A 22634-nucleotide genomic window follows, 5' to 3' on the forward strand; every position below is an offset into this window, starting at 1 on the left:
CAAATATATTTTACTATTCTCCTGCAGTTCTATGCTTTTCCTGTTTTATTCATATATTGTTATTTTTTTATTTTAATATTGTATATATCTATTTCTTGTTATTACTTGTTTTGTGTATAATGCCTTGGCAATATTGTGTCTGTAAACACAAGAATGATAGTAAAGTAGGCTACTTTAAATTTTAAATTGAAAGGGCAGAGTGGGTATATACAGCAATATGTTTCAACACATAAATGCATGCGATTATTTAATTTTTTCCTCCCTATGGCAACTATTCATGTACATACGTACGCTTTGGCAATATTGAATGTAAAACAATCATGTTAAATAAAGTACTTTGTTTTGTTTTTTTATGACTTGCATGGTAAAATAAATATGTAAAGTCAATATTTGCATTGTAATTATTATGTATGACATATGATTATTTATTATTCTTAATGAAATTGAACGTAATAGTCTTTGGTAATATTCAACCATTTCATATTCAGGTGTAACAGCATAGATAAAAATGGGAAAAAGTACAAAGAGCTATTTGGCTGCATTTAAATTTCACTACTGTGTGTGTGCACTTGGGTGGGTTAAATGCAGAGAACAAATTCTGAGTATGGGTCACCATACTTCCTATTAAAACAGGTTTTTTTTATCGCTCTTCTCAAACACGACCTTTTCAACATGGCAGTAATCGTCGTCCATATACAAGCGATTCACTTCCTACATTTCGACCAATTGCAGTCCTTCGTGGACCCTACGCAATTTTACCGGGAAAACGGATGTTGCTCAGTTCCGGTGGAAACTGACACAACTGTGAAGTGGCGGGAGATTTGTGAAGTACATATGTGGAGTAAAAGCGATCGAGCTGGAATAAAAGGTGAAAGATTATGCATTTGTTCAGTGGCTAGAGTTCACCTTAAGATATTACATTGCCTGGCGCAGCTCATTTTGCAATGTAGCATGACTTTGCTGCCTCTCTTTGTTGTTTTGCATGTTGCTAACATATTTTGCTAAGTTTCTTGTTTGTCCAGTTCGCCTAGTGTAGCATTTAATAATCTGCGATGTGAAGTTAAACATTATGAGCCTAAATCTTGTTTATGCGATCGTTCTGTTGCTGAATAAATGTTTATTTTGATTGCTCAATTATCCATTAATTATAAGTGAAAGAATAACGTTACTTGTGTGCAAAAGTTAAATAACCTGTACATTGTGTGCACTGCTTGTTAAACGAAGTATTGCTGATTATGCATAAAACAATAGCTTCTTAATACTTCCAGGTAGGACTAGTGAAGGAGTACGTTTTGCAAATTTATATATTTCACGTGTCTGTCAAACTCCACAAACCTACGAAGAAACAATCAAGCAGCTAATTTGGAAAAACCCCTTTACTAATTTGTACGCCTGGTTCCTTGGCCCCGCCCCCTTTATGCAAATGACCTTAAAGTGCTGCCACGCCCTCCATTTTAATGTTATTCTTTAAGGTTGTTCTGATGTTATTCTTAAGTGTTGTTTTAATGTTATTTTTTTAAGGTTGTTTTGATGTTATTCTTTATTTTTGAGACATTTAATTGTGTGACGTGCGCTATATCTTCGCTTTATTTTATTCCTTTATAAATACTTTGTTACCCATACTGTGTTCAACACACATTCAGTTGGCAAGATAGAAGTGAGTGTTTGTAAGAGTATGATTTGCTCATAAAAAGCTGACATTATTTTTGCAGGGCTGCTTTAGAATGGAGTTTAAAAGGCGCAATGGAGGCCCTGCAATGGGTGGGGCTTCACAGGTCAAGAAGGGGAAAATGAACACAGAATGGGAGGATAGCCCCTCCCAGTTTGAAGAGGAACTCGCTCTATTTGATGAAATGGAAATGGAGGCGGAGTCAGAGGAGGGGCAAGCAGGTCATGATGTCATTCCAGTGGGTAAGTACGTTTTGTCTGTTTCTTTGTAATTAATTAAATTGCATTTATTATTATACACAAAAAAAGTTTGTCTGCAAAATATTCAAAACAACATATTAAGCCAATCCCATAACTATCTTATAGTACAAAAGAAAAAAAAAAAAAACGAACTACATTCTAACCTATACATACTTTAAAAAAAAACATACACACATGATCTACCATCTTTTGCTCAGGTGACTTATTCTCTACTGATCTAAATCCACGTTGGAAACGGCCTCATGCGCCTCTTCTGCAGCCAAACTCAGACACACTAATTTTCCAGCAGATAGACCTGGATTACTACTTGGGTGAGACGCACATGCGCTGTCACAAATGCACACACATAAGTCCATAATCTAGGTCTTTCCCTCAGTGTGTTGTTGTCCGGTGTTTAGGATCTGCGGTGGCGGGAATGCCCGGGCAGGTGCAGGGCAAAGTGCCCATAGTGCGCATGTTTGGTGTGACGGACAATGGAAACAGCGTGTGCTGCCATGTTCATGGATTCGCCCCGTATTTCTATGTTCCCGCCCCCAACGGTGAGCTGCCAGTAACGGGAATCTGCTCAGTGTTACTGAGATGTATTAAACACATCTTTCATGACTTCAATGGTATGTCTATGTCTTTCTTAGGTTTTACAAATGCACACTTGTCTGAGTTTAAGAGAGAGCTGAACTCTGTTGTATTGAAGGATATGCGGTCCAATAAAGACAATATAGGCATCACTGTGCTGGCAGTGGACATCACCAAGAAGGAAAGTAAGTTGTCTTGGTGTAAATTTGTCTGTGTATACATGACCTTTCAAAAGTTTGGGGTTGGTGAGATTTTCTTATTACAGTAAAAGTTATAATATTGTGAGATATTATTATAATTTAAAATAACTGTTTTCTATTTCAATACATTACAGTCTACAGTGTCACATGATGCTTCAGAAGTCAATCTAACATGCCAATATGATGCTCAAGAAACAATTGTTGTTATCAATGTTGAGAAAAGTTATGCCGCTTCATATTTTTGTAGAAACGTGATACTTTTTTCCAGGATACTTTAATAAGTAAAAAGTCCAAAAGAGCAGCATTTATTTGAAATAGAAATCTTTTGTAACATTAGAAATGTCTTTAATGTCACTTTCGATCAATTTAATGCATCCTGTTGAATAAAAAGCTTTAATTTATTTATTTAATAGTAATTCATTTGTTTCTTTCTTTCAAACCAATAATCTTAACTGACCCCTGCTTTTTAATAATATTGCAAGTGAAACTGTTTTTATGATGTGTTACAGCTGACTGACTTTTCCCTATTTGTGCTAAGGTATGTATCACTACCATGGAAACAAACCTCTTGAATTCCTGCGCATCACCATGGCAATGCCGCGTCTGATTGCCCCAGCGAAGCGTCTTCTTGAGCAGGGTTTTAAATTTGCCAACTTCGCCACCCAGAGCTACCAGGCCTATGAAGCCAACATTGACTTTGAGATCAGGTGTGTGTTTAAAAGTTTCTGAAACTGGTGATGTGTGGTGGACGTTGTTTGCTCGACCCGATAAAGCATGTGAGATTTGCTGTATGTGTGCGTGATGGCAGGTTCATGGTGGACAGTGATGTGGTCGGTTGCTGCTGGATTGAGCTTCCTAAAGGAAAGTACAGGCTGAGAGAGGAGAGGAGTGAAAGGCAGACAGACTCAAAATACCCAGGAAAGGTAAAAATATAAAAGCAATCAATTAAGGCATTAGAGCGATGGAAGTGGGAATGGCAGCACTCATCTGGTGTGTCTTTACTGTGTTTCCCTCTCAGGTGTCGCTGTGTCAGTATGAGATGGATGTGGCGTGGAATCACTTGGTCAGTCATCCAGCTGAAGGAGAGTGGCAGAGGATCGCTCCTCTCAGAGTCCTGAGCTTTGATATTGAGTGTGCTGGAAGAAAAGGTCTGTCTGCGGTTTTGTTTTTCGTTTTTTTCTCTCTCTTTGTTTAGGCTCTTTTAGTTTAGCTTGGTTTCGGTGGTAGCCTGTAAAACCATGTGGTAGAAAGTTGTGTACGAAGTTGTGAATCTGACACACTGATTGTGTTGGTCCTCAGTATTTCCTTTTGGAAATTTTGGTATCGGTATTATCACTCTTTAGCAATCCACATGTTCACATTTTCATTGTTTTAGATAATATATTTTTTAACAATCAAATATATTTTTTATATTTAATTACCAAAACATTTTACAACATTTTTATTAACATTTTTTAAATGTTACAATTACTTTTTTCTTGAATCTAATAATCTAAAAACTCATTTATAGTTATAAAACTAACGTTATACTTTCCACCCAACTATATTTCTACCAAATTGGGTTTTATTTGAATTTGGCCTTCAGCTTTTCAGTTATATATATTCCTATTTATATTTATGTACAGTCATGGACAAAAATATCGGCACCCTTGGTAAATATGATCAACGAAGGCCGTGAAAATTAATCTGCATTGTTAATCCTTTTGATCTTTTATTTAAAAAATTCACAGAAGTCTAACCTTTCATTGGATAATAAGAATTTAAAATGGGGGAAAATATCATTATGAAATAAATGTTTTTCTCTAATACACATTGGCCACAATTAACGGCACCCTTTTATTCAATACTTTTTGAAACCTTCATTTGCCAGTTTAACAGCTCTAAATTTTCTCCTATAATGCCTGATGAGGTTGGAGAACACCTGACAAGAGATCAGAGACTATTCCTTCACCCAGAATCACTCCAGATCCTTCAGATTCCCAGCTCCATGTTGGTGCTTTTTCTCTTCAGTTCACCTCACTCATTTTCTACAGAGTTCAGGTCAGAGGACTGGAATGGCCAGCAGAAGCTTGGTTTTGTGCCCAGTGACCCATTTTTGTGTTGTTTTTGAGGTTTGTGTTTGGATTATTATACGGTTGGAAGATCCAAACATGGCCCATTATAAGATTTCTAGCAGAGTCAGTCACTTATTGATTTTTTATCTGTTGGTATTTGATAGAATCCATGATGCCATGTATCTTAACAAGATGCCCAGGACCTCCAGCAGAAATATAGGCCCACAACATCAAAAATACAGCAGTATATCTCATTGTACTTTTTATCCTTGTGTTCACCAAACCCATCTTGAGGGTTTTCTGCTAAAAAGCTCATTTTTTTATTTCATCTGACCATAGAAGCCAGTCCCATTTGAAGTTCCAGTCATGTCAGATAACTGAATATGCTGGAGTTTGTTTTTGGATGAACTAGGAGAATATTTCTTGAAACCCTCCCAAACAACATGCGGTGATGTAGGTGCTGTTTGACAATTTTTTTTTTTTTTAAGGTTTTCTGACCCTGAGACTCAACTATTTTCTACAATTCTCCAGCTGTGGTCCTTGGAGAGTCTTTAGCCACTCAAACTCTCCTTCTCACCGTGCATTAGGACGATATAGACACATGTCCTCTTCCAGGCAGTTTCGTAACATTTTATGTTGATTGGAAATTATTAATTATTGCCCTGATGGTGGAAATTGGAATTTTCACTGCTCTAGCTCTTTTCTTAAAGCCACTTCACTAATTTGTGAAGCGGAATTATCTTTTGCTGCACATCAGAAATATATTCTTTGGTTTTTCTCATTGTGTTGGATGATTAAGGGAATTTGGGCTTTGTTTTCCCTCCTATTTATATTTCTGTGAAGCCATGGCTGGATAATTTCATGTTCATAATCACCCTGGAGTGCTCAAAATTGTGAATATGAATGGGAATATACTTCAGAGATATTTTACTCATGAAAATGTCTGGGGTTACCAATAATTGTGTCCAACGTGTATTTGTGATATTTCCCCCCCATCTTAAATTCTTGTTATCCAATGAAAGGTTAGATTTTAGATTTTTTAATAAAAGATCAAAAGAATTAACAATGCAGATTCATTTTCATAGCCTTCTTTGATCAAATTTAACAAGGGTGCCGATATTTTTGGCCATGACTGTATATATATATCAACCTATTTGTCAGTGTAACACATTACCAAATTAACTTTCCAAGTAGTAAGTAGTAGCCACAATGTGCCACTTGTGTGCTTGTTCTTTTGTATTATAGCCTGCTGTGTAAATAATGGAACTGTTTCTGTGTGTTTCAGGTGTGTTTCCGGAGCCAGAGATCGACCCTGTGATTCAGATCGCCTCTATGGTGCAGCGTCAGGGAGAGAAAGAGCCATTTATTCGGACGGTCTTCACCTTACAGAGCTGTACCAGTATAGTGGGCTCCCAGATTCTCTGCTTTACTCAAGAGAAACTGCTACTGCAGGTGCATATTCACTATACTTACACTGAAATGCTTACATGTGCATTTTCTTTTAAATGTAAATGTACATGGTGCAATAATAATAATAATAATAATGTATATGTGTGATTATTTAAGAGTTGGGCTGAGTTTGTAAGGACAGTGGATCCTGACATCATCACCGGCTACAATATCCAGAACTTTGATCTTCCGTACCTCCTCAACAGAGCTGCAACCTTGAAGGCAACTTGTTTTTACACCAAACTGTATTTATTTTTTATGTTTTGTGATGGAAAGTGAACATAAACCAAGTGGGAGTATTGTTGGCACATGTCCGAAGGCTTTAAATTATAATTCAGGCAGGTGAATGGTATTGTGAGCCACTATTTTCCCTCCGTAGGTGAATTTGTTCCCGTATCTGGGCCGTGTGCTGGGCATTAAATCGGTCCTGAAAGACTCTAGTTTCCAGAGCAAGCAGATGGGCCGCAGAGAGAATAAAACAGTCAATATGGAGGGACGTGTGCAGTTTGACCTACTACAGGTACGCACACTTAAACTCTCAAATTGTGGCATCATATTGATTCATGACTGCACATGCTGTGGCTCACCCCAGTTTTTCTGTTTTGTAGGTGTTGCTGAGGGATTATAAACTGCGCTCTTACACACTAAACGCCGTCAGTTTTCATTTTCTGCAGGAGCAGAAGGAGGATGTGCAGCATTCGATCATCACAGACCTACAGGTGCAGCCAATCAGATCTCTGTCCTATTCTTATAGCCAATCAGATCCCTCAACTCCATCTAAAGCAGTAAATAAAATAAAATTAAAAAAAAACCCTGTCTTTTATCTTGTTTTTTGTTTTTTTAATAGAATGGGAATGAGCAGACCCGCAGGCGTTTGGCTGTGTACTGTCTGAAGGATGCGTATCTGCCCCTGCGCTTGCTGCAGAAGTTAATGTGCGTCATTAATTACATGGAAATGGCCAGAGTTACTGGGGTGCCCCTGACCTACCTGCTCTCTCGTGGACAGCAGATCAAAGTGGTTTCACAGCTCCTGAGACAGGTCTGCGCATGTCTCTTTGTAACACATGTTAATATAACAAACCTAGCAAACAATTATGCTTAAATTTATTTTTAATGGCTTCATTATAGGCTATGAAGCAGGATCTGGTAATGCCAGTGGTGAGGACAGAGGGTGGAGAGGACTACACTGGAGCCACTGTCATAGAACCAGAGAAAGGGTTTGTACCCGCTTCCTGTGGGATCATATTTTCATTCTCAAATCAGAGAGCATGTAAATCGCATATCTTGAGGACTAAAATAAAAATTGGTCCTCTAAATTCACATAAATGCACAATCGTTTAAAAGTTAGGTGTCTGTAAATTGATAAAAATGTGACAGACAAAAAAAAAAGACACTTATAAAGTTAATTTGTGAAACATTTGTGTTGAACGTTCCATAAAAATATTAAGCAGCACAACTGTTTTCAATATTGATAATAAAAATAAATGTTTCTTGAGTACCACCATATCATCATATTAGAATGATTTATGAAGGATCATGTGACACTGAAGACAGGATATTGGTGTAGAAAATAGTAAAATAGAAAATGTTTCTTTTAAATTGTAGTAATATTTTACAATATTACTGTTTTATAATTGGTGAGCATAATGAATTTGTTTCAAAAACATTTCAAAAAAATCTTTTTAACGCCAGATTTTTCACCCGTGGTGTCAGTAAATACAAGTTCTTAAGAGAGATTTATTTATTCATTCATTCCAAAGACTTTCTAGTGGCTGACAACAGATTCTTTCAGTCTTTTCTTTCTGATAGCTAATAAAAAAACGACCTTAACTAATATTTTGTGTATTATGTAATGTAAAAATGCAATAATAAGGTGGGAAAGTTGAAGCAACATTTAGATTTTGCAGATGATTTGCTTTGTAGTTGATTCACCAATGTAGAAACTGTGTGTGTGTGTGTGTGTTTACAGGTATTACAGTGTTCCTATAGCGACTCTGGATTTCTCCTCACTGTATCCCTCCATCATGATGGCTCATAATTTATGTTACACTACACTCCTGCAGAAAAACCAGGTGGACAAACTCGGGTGAGAGAAGTGTGTGTGTTATGTAAAGTGTTAAAGTGATACTTTCTTCAAACTGCCTTTTATTTTTCCATTTATTTATGTGTTTCCCTTTTATTTTCTGTGTGTGTACGTGCACATCTTTAGTCTGGCTCCAGAAGATTTCATCAAGACCCCCACAGGTGATCTGTTTGTGAAGAGCTCTGTGAGGAAGGGCCTTCTCCCTGAGATCCTGGAAAACCTGCTGGGTGCCAGGAAAAGGTGAGTTCAACAATTAAAAGGAATGGAGATTGTTCTAAACTATTCACTGCTGATGATGAATAGTTCAGTGTAATTAAAAATGTATTATTTTGCCTCAAATTTGTGTCTTATTTATTTTAAAGGGATAGTTCTCCCAAAAATGTAAATTCTGTGATTAATTATTCACCCTCATGTCGTTCCAAACCTGTAAGACCTTTGTTTATCTTCAAAACACAAATTAAGATATTTTTGATGAAATCCGAGAGCTGTCTGACCCTCCATAGACAGCAATGCAACTGACACATTCAAGGCCCAGAAAGGTAGTAAGGACATCATTAAAATAGTCCATGTGGCATCAGTGGTTCAACTGCAATGTTATGAAGCTACAAGAATATTTTTTGCATAATAACGACTTTATTCAACGATTTCTTCTGTTCTTACGGTTGAATCACTGATGTCACATGGACTATTTTATCAGTGTCTTTACTACCTTTCAAGGCCTTGAACGCATCAGTTGCATTGCTATCTATGCAGAGTCAGAAAGCTTTCAGATTTCATCAAAAACATCTGAATTTGTGTTCTGAAGATAAACAAAGGTCTTACAGGTTTGGAACGACATAATAACAGAATTCTCATTTTTAGGTGAACTGTCCCTTCAACATCATGTCATTAAATCATCAAGTCACAATGTTTTTTACCAGTATTTGAATATGAATATATATAATATTCAAATTTTGACTCTTGATCGTTTGATGCGCCTGTAGGGCGAAGGCAGAGCTGAAGAAAGAGACAGACCCCTTTAAAAAGCAGGTGCTGGACGGAAGGCAGTTGGCTTTGAAGATCAGTGCAAACTCCGTGTACGGGTTCACCGGGGCTCAGGTGGGCAAACTGCCCTGTCTGGAGATCTCTCAGGTCAGTTTCGGCACTCACACATGGACAAATACTGTGAGATGGTTTCAAACAGAGATGCTTTAAGAGGCAGTGTTTTTCATTTTTTTTATCTGTAGAGCGTCACTGGCTTTGGTAGGCAGATGATTGAACAGACCAAACAGCTTGTGGAATCAAGATACACCATCTCTAATGGTTACCAGGCAGATGCAAAGGTATTTAATCACATGAACGTGTTTTTACCTTGCACTAAAAACATGCAGTGATCCAAGTCAAATGTGTTTCAGGTCATCTATGGAGACACTGACTCTGTGATGGTGAAACTAGGTGTGGCCACAGTGCAGGAAACAATGAATCTGGGAAAGGAGGCTGCTGATTGGGTTTCCTCCCACTTCATCCCACCAATCAAATTAGAGTTTGAGAAGGTACAGAAATAACTCCCAAGATTTCACAACAGAATCCATCAAATATTATAATCTCTTTCACACTTTTTCAGGTGTATTACCCATATCTTCTGATCAATAAGAAGCGGTACGCCGGGTTGTATTTTTCTTCTAATGCTGAACATCATGATAAGATGGACTGCAAAGGAATTGAGACCGTCAGACGAGACAACTGCCCTCTAGTGGCCAACCTTATCAACACATGCCTCCAAAACATCCTAATTGACAGGTACAAACATTGCAGACTCAGAAAACCCCCATGTGCTTGGATACGCAACAGTGACGCACAAACTAACATGTGTAAGAGTGAAGACATGACTCTACAAGCCTTAACAAAAGCCATTTTTGTTTATGTAGTGGTTGCTACATACCAACACACGCATTAACTCACATAACGTGACGATGTGTTTCGTGTTTCAGAGACCCTGATGGAGCAGTAGCTCATGCTAAAGAGGTGATCTCTGACCTTCTGTGCAACCGCATTGACATCAGTCAGCTGGTCATAACTAAAGAGCTCACACGCACCGCACAGGAGTATGCCGGCAAACAGGCCCACGTCGAGCTAGCAGAGAGGTGTGTGTGTTTGTTTTTATCATCTGGACTGTTAGTTCATAAGTGAAAAATCTCCATTCTGGCACTGAAATGTGTCATTCACGTGGTTGAGACAAATCTGAGGAGTTTTTAATTACGAGTACCTGAAGGGAACTATGTATAGAAAGGTTTAGATAGCATACCTTTGTATGATGCCGGGTACAGCTGCTTTGTGCACAGGGATAATCAGGGTAACCTCTGTATTTTAGTTTTTTCATAAACGCCACCTACTGTCAGAGAGTGGCCTACTTTTCATTTCGATGGCCATTTTTGCTCAGTGCAGGGTTCGTTAGCTAAAACTAAAACCATAAGAACATTTTTGTTGCTTGAAATAAAACAAAATGGAAGTTAAATAAAATATTATTTAAAAATAAATTTTTCCTTCAGCCAGCTGCCAAGGTAACACATTTATCATTTTTCAGTTTATCTAGAAACACTAGAATAACTAAAACTAAAGTAATATAAACTATATTTATATTTAGTTTATAGTATGTTTATTATAAAAAATATAGTTTATTATATAAAAAAACTAATAAAAATGACAAATTCAAATCAATACTAAAAGTTTTATGATTAAAGTGAAAAACAGAAAATTCAAAATATAAAAAAAACTTTTTAGTGATTCTAAATTAACAGTGGTTTATTCTTGTTGAAATTTGTATTATTTTAAAAGATTTTTAAAAGTTTTACAGTTTAGGATGTAATTTTCCGAAACGATTGCTGCTGCTAGTTTCAAGAAATCATTTATGATAAATTCAGGGTTTGGAGGTATGCAAGTAATTCACTTGAGCATATAAACACTTCTCACAAATGTGGGTTTTAGGATGAGGAAGCGTGATGCCGGTAGTGCTCCAAACCTCGGAGATCGAGTCCCGTACGTCATCATCAAAGCAGCAAAGGGAGTGGCAGCATATATGAAATCAGAGGTCAGTGTGGTGTGTTGCCTGATTTTATGTGGCAGATATCCTGTACTGTAGTTGTTTAGGTTGAGTTATATCTCTCAGGACCCCATCTATGTGCTGGAGAACAACATCCCTATAGACACACAGTACTACCTGGAGCAGCAGCTGTCCAAACCTTTACTGCGCATCTTTGAACCCATACTGGGCGAGAGCAAAGCTGAGAGTGTGTTGCTGAGTGAGTATCATCTATTAAGCTTTGAAGTTGGCGTGAAATGAAAATGATATGTATTATAAATGCATGTTATAGATCTTCTAATGAATGATTATTTCATGTTTTATTTTGGAACTTTTTTTTTTTTAACTTATGTTTCATAAAGATGTTTTGTGAAATTCTCTCTGTTGACGTTTGCCAGTTATAATGCTGATTTAAGTTCCACAGATCTTAAGTACACAGAGCAGTTCTTGCTATATTTCAAGTTAGACATCACTCAAAGTAATGACATGCAGTTTTGTGAAAGGTGTTTCATTCAGCTGAAGTTTTGTGGGCAAAAAAAGGTCCATTGTTCATTGCCAATAGTGTAGCAATGAATGAAGCACAGCTCACACAGAAGTCACTTTCAAACAAAGCAGCTCTCTTGACCCACTTGAACATGCTGCAGAATCTGGCTGGGAACATGTTTGGCCTTCATACAAAATTCCCAATCACATGGAATCCTATTGAAAGGACTGTGAAAAATTCACCAAACAAGAGTAAACGTGACCTTACTTTAAGTGAGCCAGGCGTTAATTCAGTTCCCGCTTTGGCCAGTTCAGTGAAGGATTTTTCAGTCTGATTCAAACTCTTCAGACTCTTATGAGTTTATGAATGATTCATTAAAACAGCCAGCTCATAAAAGTCCGCTAATACGTCTGCTTTTTCTGTGCTGTTTCAGAGGGCGATCACACACGTTGTAAGACGGTCTTGACATCTAGAGTTGGTGGTCTCATGGCTTTTGCTCAGAAACGAAGCACTTGCATTGGCTGCCGAGCTGTGCTCAAAAATGATGGTATGTATTAGGCGTGTGTGTGTGTGTTTAGGTCTCAGTAATACCACAAATTACAAAACTGACGTACTTATAATTTTCTTCTCTACAGTGGCTGTATGTGACTTCTGCAAAAAGAGAGAGTCGGAGCTTTATCAGAAAGAGGTGTGTTTTGTGTTTATGTATAAATCATGGCAAACTTGTCTTCATAAGTGGGGCTGAAGATTGTTGATGTGTGTCCTTTAGATCGCTCATCTGTCGACTCTGGAGGAGAAATTCTCTCGTCTGTGGACTCAGTGTCAGCGCTGTCAAGGTTCACTGCATGAAGATGTGCTGTGTACCAGGTATTTACACACTAGGCCTGGACAATATATCAAATTTTCTCTCTAGTATAATTTCTTTGTTGGTGAGAGTGAATATACCAGTGAATAAAACAATTTTTTATTTTTCAGTCGAGACTGTCCCATCTTTTACATGAGGAAGAAAGTGCAGAAAGATTTAGACGATCATGAGAAGCTCATCTCCCGTTTTGGTTGGTGATGGAAGAGGATCTTTTTTTTTGCCTTCAGCTTTGTCAACATTCATTCTTCATCTTACCTCAGTGAAGGAGAGTATCTCACTTCATTTTGTAAAGAATCGTCATTTTTTTAGTGGCTTAATAAATAAATAAAGTGAATTTTTTGTAAAATGGTTGTCTTCTCTTGGCTTGATTTAACATTATATATATATTTTTTTTTTATGAACATTTTTATTCATCACAGATTTTAAATGTGAAATAAGGGTATGGCTGTTCCCATAGTCATGAAGAAAAAAATATTTCAAGTCATAAACAATTCTATTGTCAATATGTAAGTAATAACTGACGACAGGCCATTGAATTTTATTAGAACAATAGTGCCATACGTCTCGGGTGTGGATTTTTTTTTTCTAACAATTCAATGGCCTGGAGTCAATTATTCCTTACATATTGACAATAAAATTGTTTACCTTTTGAAATATTAACTGAAGTCATTTGGCGAAGTTATACAGACATGTAATGTGTTCAAGGCCTGTCTGCAATACATTCGCCGTGTGTTTCCCTGAAAATAATTGCACACCTTAGAACATTCATCAGCCAATCAGATTCAAGCATTTAACAACCCCGTAGTATAACATTTTTATAATGCTATCATTAGAAATAGACTTTTAGGAGTGAAAAAAAAATGCTTGTCCAATAATTGCAGTAATGGTGAGATTCAACCCATAGCTTTTGTCTTAAAAGTGATCCTTTACCGTAAAACTACTTTTGTAACCTTTTTTTTTTTCAGTTCAACAGGGTTCAGAAAACAAGGGGAAAGAGGGGAAAAAAAATCAAACATCACCCTAGGCAATATTTTATATATCCCATACATTGGATTCATGCATGTTTTGGTTTCTGTCATTGTATTCCTAAGTCCAAACTATATTAGGGGTTACATACAGGTATTTGAAATCCCACATGGATAATACCAGAACAAGAATCTTTCTCAGGCAACCTAGGTCATATGGTGACATTATAGGAATTAAAGTAATATTTCTTGCTAACAGTTCCTCATTCTTTTAACTTAAGCAACTGTTTTTGTCTCTTAAAACTACTTTTGGCCAGAAACTTGTATTACTCCGAGCACTCACCATTTATAGCACGTATCTGATTTTTGAGAATGACATTTCAAAAATACACACAAAAAAATTAAACTCATTAGATCAGCCTTTCTGATTATATTAAGAAAAACTGATGCGACTGTCCTGGTATGACCATGAATATTGAGGTAATCACACAGTCATCTAGCCAAAAGTCTCTTTATTCACAAAACATATAACTAGTTAGAAATGTGGCAAAGGGAATGCATCAATCACAAGTTTTGGTCACATGTTTAGCCTGAACCAAAACTATTACTGTCTCTCCTGTCAATCTTAAAAAAAAAAAAGTCTCATCCTCCCAACCAAGCCTAATCACAGGTGGGAACAACTGGCATATTACACAATTCATCATAATACATGAAATGTTATGTCCAATACAATGCTGGTATGTGGTATGTGGACTGAAATGGTTCAATATTAACAGTTAGAAAACTACAGGATTTTACCATAAAATACTGCTGGGAAAAGTAAAAAAGCAAGCTTGATTTTTTCTGAATTTCATAATTATAGAATGGCTAAGTAAATTCATTTTGAATGAAGTTCATGAAATACATGTTTAGCAAGTACTAAAAATAGTTCCTGAATAAATCCCACAATGCATGAGGTGGAAACACTTCTTAAGGTGTACAAAACATTATATTAGTGGTATATTAGTGGCTCTAATGTGCCTTCTCACAGGCCACAAAAACTTTAGGGGACTTCTGAGCTTCCTCATTCCCGACCACCTTTAACAGAGCCACACGGATGTGCTGACTGGCTCACAAAGTTTTGAAGAGATGAGACATGATCAGGCTTACTTAAAAAGAGCTACCCATTACCGATTTAAAGTTTATCCCTTCACCACTTTAATTTGTTATAAACAAGATTCCTTGCTGCTGTGACTCTAAATACGACTGTAAAACTATGACACACATCAGGTCTTTTTAGCACAGAAGGGGAAGCAGCAGCTCAAATTTGACGAGTCCACTTGAGACTAGACGAATTTGAAAATATGTCTTTTCCAAAGCAATTCCACAGTTGCTCGATTCCCATTGAGGTCTCATGCGCACATACACACAAATACATACAACAGCCAGTCAGGTTCCTATTCCTCAAAGGCTGGTGGCGTAAGAGAGAGTGGTAAGAAAAGGAAATGGTGTGTGTGTGTGTGTGTGTGTGTATGTATGCGTAATGCTACAGTAGTGTGTGTGTGTGACCTTGAGTGCATTGCTATCACGGGGGTGCAGTGCGAGGCTGTACGTGTGTAGCGCTATAAAAGAGTGCAGCGTCTCTGTGTGTGCTTTTTGCTCTTCTTATTGCTGCGGTTCGTCTCCTTGTATCTTCTGATCTCCCGCACGAGAGAGTAAAACGCCTCCTCAACTCCCTGCAGACAGGAAAAGACAAGACAAGATTTAGAACTAATGGTGCTAAGGAGAAATCACAAAAGTCTAATGCACATTATGAAATTACAAACATGATACTTTTACTCTGATTTGCCCCACAAAAAAATAAACAAATGCACACTGGTCCTGTCATCGCCATCATTGTGTCTTCAGGTTTGCTGACGTGTTTCTGGAGGGTTGGGTTTTGGAGAGGGTGTGTGACTGAAGTCTAGTGTAAACTGTTTTATTTACATTTATGCATTTAGCAGACGCTTTTATCCAAAGCGACTTACATTTAGGGATGGGTATCGTTAAGGTTTTAACGGTATTACTACTCTTATCGATACTGCTTATCGATCCGGTACTTTACGGTATTCTTATCGGTACTTTTTGTTTTACTTTGTTTCTTTGTTCATATTCTTACAGTATCTTATCTTATGTATATAAAACACTAAAAATGCCTGCTCTTCATCAATTTGTAAATGCACCAGTGTGCAGGTGTTTTTAGTGTTTTATATACATAAGATAAGATACAGTAACAACATGAACAAAGAAACAAAGTAAAACAAACGGACAAATACAAGAAAACAAACACACAAACGAAATGAAATAAACAGTGCTTTCATTTTTCCATGAAGGTCTACTAATATTAATGTTCAGGTAAGTAATAGTTACAAAAGTAATCAAATGTAAATGAGCACTGCATAGTTTTCACTGTATGTACTGATAGATTTATGTTTATTAAAGCTATAACGTTGTTCAGATTAAGAGCTGTGGGTGATTTTCTCTTTGTATTTTGTTCTTTGATTAACATTGATGGCTCAAGCTCCAGTCTGACAATTTAAGACAATATACTGACACGCATCGGATTTTCTCCCAACTGTTCTCGTCCACTTAAAACATAAAAGTGAAGACTCTCATAACCGGCCATTTTGACACATTGTGTGTGTATTTTTTGGCATATTTTTGTGTGTTATTTCGACGCGCCCGAAGCTCAAAGTGTGCTTGTCCGTTTTGGAGCACGCCGCCGCGCAGGCACACGCGCGCACACACATTTCAGCCTGGGGAACAGCGTCACTTGTTCAGATTGTACTGTCAACGTTTTACTATCAAATATGTCCTGCAATGTAGCAACAGTAAAGACGGCATTTTATAACAATCACTGATTGAGCTGATTCAGATAAGTTAAGTTTTGATTCAGAGGAACGAATCCGCGCCGCTATGAAGGGAGTTGTGCTAGAAGAAATGCGGCTATAATCCTTGGAAGCCAAAATCGAAAAAAAAAAAAAATACTTAGCTTAATATAACAGCCACAGGCCTAAAGTGTGAGCAGATGTTTGAATAGTTGGTTCTCTCTTCTATCATAATTAAACAGGACTTTCATGTTGCGTGTGCTCCTCTGCGTGAGCGCGATCTGGCTTCTGAATTGCGCATAGCAAAAATGCATCATAGACAAATGTTTGAATATTATTGCACATAAAAACAGCTGGCGACATATATATATATATATATATATATATATATATAGAGAGAGAGAGAGAGAGAGAGAGAGAGAGAAAGAGAGAAACAATAAATGTATGTGTGTTTTCTTAATTTCTCCAATACCGACAGAAGTACCGATAACGTCAGAGCTTATCGATACTCCGGTCTTTCATAATTTAGCCCCGAGACCGATTTAATACCGAGTTTCGGTACCCATCCCTACTTACATTGCATTCAAGTTACAGTTTTTTTTTTTTTTTTTTTACATTTTATCAGCTCTTGCTTTCCCTGGGAATCGAACCCATGACCTTGGCGTTGCTAGCGCCATGCTCTACTATTTGAGCTACTGGAAAGCCCAGTGGTGGGTTTATAATCTCAAATCTTATCAAACTGCTGTGAAATTGATTAGTGTGCTCTGTTTCTCAACCATATTTCGGCATCTAATGCAGCCACATTCATACATTAAGGAACATTTACACACAACACATTTGTGATCCCCCCCCCCCCCCCTCTCTCTCTCTCTCCCCCCACACACTTCGCTTCCTGTGACTTCTACACTATCCTAATAAAGTTGGAAAAAAAAAAAAAAAAAAAAAAAAGTGGGTTCTGTGTGAATCACCCCCTAAGATTGCTGTTGTTTTGAGTGATATGACGGTATTCAGCCCAACAGCATTATTTGTGAGTGTGATATTGCTTTTATACATTAGTTCAATAAACATTAAATCACAACCGTCTTTCTGTAAGAATCCTGAATTAAATAGACATAAAATGCCTACAAACAGGTTTTTGAACTTCTTTTAAAGGAACACGCCACTATTTTTGAAAACTCCATTTTCCAACTCCCCTAGAGTTAAATAGTTGAGTTTTACAGTTTTTGAATCCATTCAGCCAATCTCCAGGTCTGGCGATAGCACTTTTAGCACAGCTTAGCATAGATCATTGAATCAGATTAGACCGTTAGCATCTCGCTCAAAAGTGACCAAAGAGTTTCGATATTTTTGCTATTTAAAACTTGACTCTTCTGTGGTTACATCGTGTTCTAAGACTGTCGGAAAATGAAAAGTTGCGTTTTTCTAGGCCGATATGGCTAGGAACTATACTCTCGTTCCGGCGTAATAATCAAGGAACTTTGCTGCCGAACTTTGATATTACGCAGCACCTGAAAGTAGTCCCCAGCTAAGTAACTAGTTATGATATAGCTGGGGACTAATCGTAATATCATTGCGCCCACTGCTCGAATTGAAGGGGGGCTGGGGGGATCCGGGACCCCCCATAAGGCATTAGGGACCCCCCATAAGAAGTAAAAAATAGACTTAGGGGGGTCCCTCAGACATTTTTACTTGGAGTAAGCCATTTAAAAGAAGAATAGTAGCTTATCTCTCTTTGTTATGCAACATTAAATAGTATATAGTTATGCATATTATGATCAAATATATTGTTTATTTTGTATAAATTGTATATTGCGAGACTAACCCCCACCCCCACCAAAAAAAAAAAAAAAGTCTGATGGTGGGGACCCCCCATAAGACTTGATTCAATTCGAGCACTGATTGCGCCTTCTGCACCCATGGTACGGCAGAGCAGTGGAATGCAAAAAACTGTTTTGTATAACTTTAAAATCAGTGGCACACACCTGTCGCGTCTTGGCAGATGTTTCAACAAACGGGACGCCGTAACTTCTGGCCAGCTCTTGGGCTTGACGCGTCTCTACAGTACGAGAGGCCAGGTCACTTTTGTTCCCCACCAGCACCATCGGGACATTGTCGCTGTCTTTGACACGGTTTATTTGCTCCCTGCACAGAAACAAAGCACAACACAGTTTATTTTTTCCACACAGAGTGATTTAGGAAATTCTACTGGGCCTTTCTCTAGTCCCACAATGGTTTCCTTACTCATCAACTTTAAATCACATAAAAAAGGAAGTTGGTATATTAATGCAGTTCAGAGACTTCATCCTGCTGAATTGACATTTAATTGTTTTTTTTTAGCTTAAAATCAGTCTAGTAAAACATTTGATCATATTCTAAGTTTTCAGGAAGGAAAGGAAAAAGGACATTTGCAGTTAGTCGACACAGACCCAACCCACCCATCTTGATCATGCAGTCTAGGTCCACAAATCCCAGATATAATATAGGAGTATTAAAAGGACAGTCCACAAAAAAAAAAACTCACTTCCATTGTTTTTTTTTTTGTCCATACAACAAAAGTGAATGGAACACGAAACTGTCAGGTTACCAGCATTCTTCCAAATATCTTTAATGTTCCAGAGGAAAATAAGTAAATAATGACAATCTTAATTTTCAGATGGATTATCTTATCGTCCAGAAGATTATTTGATGGTAACCGATGCTGAATATTGTTTACGTATATCAGTTTGTCCACATGTGTTTGGCTATGTACCTGTATAGATGTACGTCCTCAAAGGACTTGGCGTTGTTGATGGCAAACACACACAGAAAGCCCTCTCCTGTCCTCATATACTGATCTCTCATGGCACTGTACTCCTCCTGACCTGCGGTGTCCAGGATGTCCAGCAAACACGTCTCTCCGTCAATCACAACCTGCTTTCTGTAAGAATCCTGCATGGAATAGACATAAAAAGAACTTCAATCATATCTGAGCTTTTACATGCTATGATGATCAACAAAGTATTAGCTGAATAAACAAATAAAAACTAATTTTAAATTATCTTAAAGGGATAGTTCACCCCAAAATTTTGTTTCCTCATTCACTCCCCCTCATGTCTTTTCAAACCTTTATGCATTTCTTTTTTTGGTGGAATATGAAAAGGTATTTTGGAGAATGTTGATAACCAAACAGTTCTGGCTCCCATTGACATCCATAATATTTTTGTCCATACTATGGAAGTCAACAGGTAACAAAACAGCTTGATTAACAACATTCTTCAAAATATCTTGTTTTGTGTTCCAGAAGAGAGAAATTCATACATGATTGAATTGAGGAGGAGTAAAAGATGACACAAATTTCATTTTTGGGTGGACTACCCTTTTAAAGAAGGTGAACTCTTACCTCAATAGTGGGGTCATACTCGTCTACAAAGTGATTCTGAATGAGCTGGATGGTCAGAGCGCTTTTCCCAACGCCACCAGCCCCAACAACTACCAGCTTGTATTCTGTCATTCTGGGTGGAAGAGCGAGAAGGTTAGAAACAGAAAATAGCAGTCTACAACTTGGGAAAAACATAACCTTTACAGATACAAGCTTCCCACTCTGACTGATACACATACAAATTATAGCAGTGTTAAAAAAACTGAACACCAAAAAAGATAAGCCACTCTTCACTTTCACTGTATGGAAAACAAACTCAGTGAAAGGTGACTGAGGCTGTCATTCTGCGTAACATCTCCTTTTTAGATCCACGGAAGAAAGACAAGTCATAGGGCTTGGACCAACTTGAGGGTGGGTAAATGATGACACAATTTTCGTTTTTTGGGTGAACTGTTCCTTTAATAACCGGAAAAGAACATACATCTTACATAAGATGGTCGACTGAGATTTTAAGTTGCTGCATTATGTCAACAAATCATATTTAAAGACATTTAAGATAAGGTTTAATCAGTTCCTATCACATTTATTTACCCGGCAAGCTCTTTATAGCTTTATCTCAACTTCTATCAACAGGTACGAAGTTATTTATCGTCTTATTTGTGTGTTTTACCTCGTGAGTGGTTGTTGAATCAGTTCGGCTCGCCCAAACGAAGCGCTTCGAGATGAATTAGCATTGAATGAAGTCCAAGGATTAGCCCCTGAGCCACATTACGATCGACCAGACAAACTTAACTCTCCCGAGAGTCAAAGACAGGCTGGAAGTGTTCGGGCTGATGAAAATCCACCCGTAAAAACACCAAAAATTCTTCTTATCTTAACTATGCTTCTCCAGTCTGTTCAAATATTACGATAACCCACATAAATCCACCCGTAGAGGCATTAGCTCCTCTCGGCTAAGACTCTCCCAGATTCACTGAGGGCGAGGAGGGGGCGGGATCACTGAGGGAGATGGCCAATGAGATTTAGCCGGCCCGTCGGATTTGTACATTCTATTGGGCGAGGAATAAACGGAAGTAAGAATTGACCAATGAAAATGCAATGCCTCTTTCCAACTTCTCTCTCATGTCCCGCCCCTTGAATATGGACCAATCGGAATCGCTTTACATATTAAAAGACCAGAGACGCAAGTCAAGCCTAAAAGGTGCCATAGAATGAAAAACTGTCTTTACCTTGGCATAGTTAAATAATAACAGTTCTGTACATGACAAGCATCTGATCTTGTAAAATGTGTGGTAAGTGCTGCAGCTCCATAATATAAACAATTTTCGTGCGATTGTGTATCTTGAAAGTGAAACTATAACGCGTTCAAAAGCAGTTTCAATGCCTGGCATATTAATAACGGCTCCCTGATGCCCGCATTTTATATACAGTATAATTACTCGACGATATAACTGCGAGAGGAAGTATTTAAATATATATTTTCCTCCCTGTGTTGCCTTCTTGCTGATGAGCAGTACTGTGAAACAGCCAATCAGAGCAGAGCTCAACATTGAGCAGCACTGTGAAACAGCCAATCAGAGCAGAGCTCATTATTATTCATGAACCTGCTAAATAAGCCAATGACAGACCGTTTCATTTTAGGGAGAAATCCTAGTAAATGGACATATAAAATCGTTTCTGGAGATTTTTTGCCCTTACCTAAGCCACATACCTTCTATGTAGATATCAGAGAACAATTTAAAATACTGTATCAATGCATTCTATGGCACCTTAAAGTTTCACCTAGCCCCCAATATCCCCTTTTTTTTTTTACTTTGTTTTAACTCAAACAATCTCTCTTTACATTAATAAATATCATTTTCACGGAATCAGGATTTTTGAAAGCAGATGATACGACTATATTTGTTAGAGATTCATTAGAAGTAAAAAATGTTATTGATTGTTTAAATAAGTTTTCATTGGTTTCAGGGTTAAAATTTAATTTAAACAATTATGAGTTGTTCCCTCTGAAAAAACTGTCAATTTATTGATATTAATGGCATCCCTGTTAAGAATGGTGTTACCTATTTAGGAATCAAAATATGAAAAGATGAAAAGGAAAGGGGTCAGCTTAATTTTCAACCTGTGCTTCAAAAAATTGAATAGATGTTATATAAATGTTTTTTTACAGCATTAAAATTAGATATAATAATAATAGATTTAATTTATGGTTAATGAGGGACTTTTTAAAAAGCCTTTTACCAATTTTAAAGCGCTAATTTATTTTTTAGCTTATTTTAGTTTACTCATTTTAACCACTAGATGTCGCTGACAACACAACAACCTCTCTGGTGCAAAGATGCTTTCCTTCTCTCTGAATGACAGATGGATAGAGGGATTATCTTGGTGATTTTAGGCAAAGATTAGAGGACAGCAGATGCCCTCTGTGGGTGGAGATGAGCATTAGAGAGAGTGAATGAAGGTATAAGTTGAAAAAAAAAAAAAACTGATGAGTGTGGTGTGCAGGTGGGCAAGTAATCAGAAGTGATGCTGGAAAAAAATGAAATTTGGCTTGTATTGTAATGCAGATTCATACAGACACATCGCCTACCACAAGTCTGCTATCTCGAGTAGTCTCTTGTGTCTGTTTGTTCGGTTATTAGAATAAATAATACACAGTTTATACATTTAGCTAGTTTTATTGTACACAGGGAATGTTCACATATACAATTTGTACACATTTTTAAATTATAATATTATTATTATGTCAGTTTTTCCTCCAAAGGGAAAA

The 22634-nt window shown here is 37.4% G+C and overlaps 2 protein-coding genes across 2 annotated transcripts; one reads left to right on the forward strand and one right to left on the reverse strand.

The window, feature by feature from the left end:
- Positions 1 to 775: 775 nt before the first annotated feature.
- Positions 776 to 13045, forward strand: LOC306849328 (DNA polymerase delta catalytic subunit-like). Its single transcript, XM_079384275.1, has 27 exons — positions 776 to 868; positions 1713 to 1911; positions 2127 to 2240; positions 2328 to 2468; positions 2562 to 2687; positions 3241 to 3409; positions 3511 to 3625; positions 3721 to 3850; positions 6042 to 6208; positions 6323 to 6427; positions 6585 to 6725; positions 6814 to 6924; positions 7053 to 7244; positions 7334 to 7422; positions 8175 to 8291; positions 8415 to 8528; positions 9272 to 9419; positions 9515 to 9610; positions 9683 to 9820; positions 9892 to 10067; positions 10259 to 10411; positions 11253 to 11355; positions 11434 to 11566; positions 12264 to 12377; positions 12466 to 12518; positions 12600 to 12697; positions 12806 to 13045. The coding sequence occupies exons 2-27, from the start codon at positions 1725 to 1727 to the stop codon at positions 12891 to 12893; spliced, it is 3318 nt and encodes a 1105-aa protein (XP_079240401.1). The 5' UTR covers positions 776 to 868; positions 1713 to 1724; the 3' UTR covers positions 12894 to 13045.
- Positions 13046 to 14155: 1110 nt separating this feature from the next.
- On the reverse strand, positions 14156 to 20845 carry LOC306844467 (GTPase KRas-like). Its single transcript, XM_079376624.1, has 5 exons — positions 20535 to 20845; positions 19886 to 19997; positions 19256 to 19434; positions 18489 to 18648; positions 14156 to 15375 (listed from the first exon to the last, which is right to left on the reverse strand). The coding sequence occupies exons 2-5, from the start codon at positions 19994 to 19996 to the stop codon at positions 15262 to 15264; spliced, it is 564 nt and encodes a 187-aa protein (XP_079232750.1). The 5' UTR covers position 19997; positions 20535 to 20845; the 3' UTR covers positions 14156 to 15261.
- Positions 20846 to 22634: the final 1789 nt, after the last annotated feature.

This window comes from Barbus barbus, assembly GCF_936440315.1.
Source record: "Barbus barbus genome assembly, chromosome: 3".
Lineage (NCBI taxonomy): Eukaryota > Metazoa > Chordata > Actinopteri > Cypriniformes > Cyprinidae > Barbus > Barbus barbus.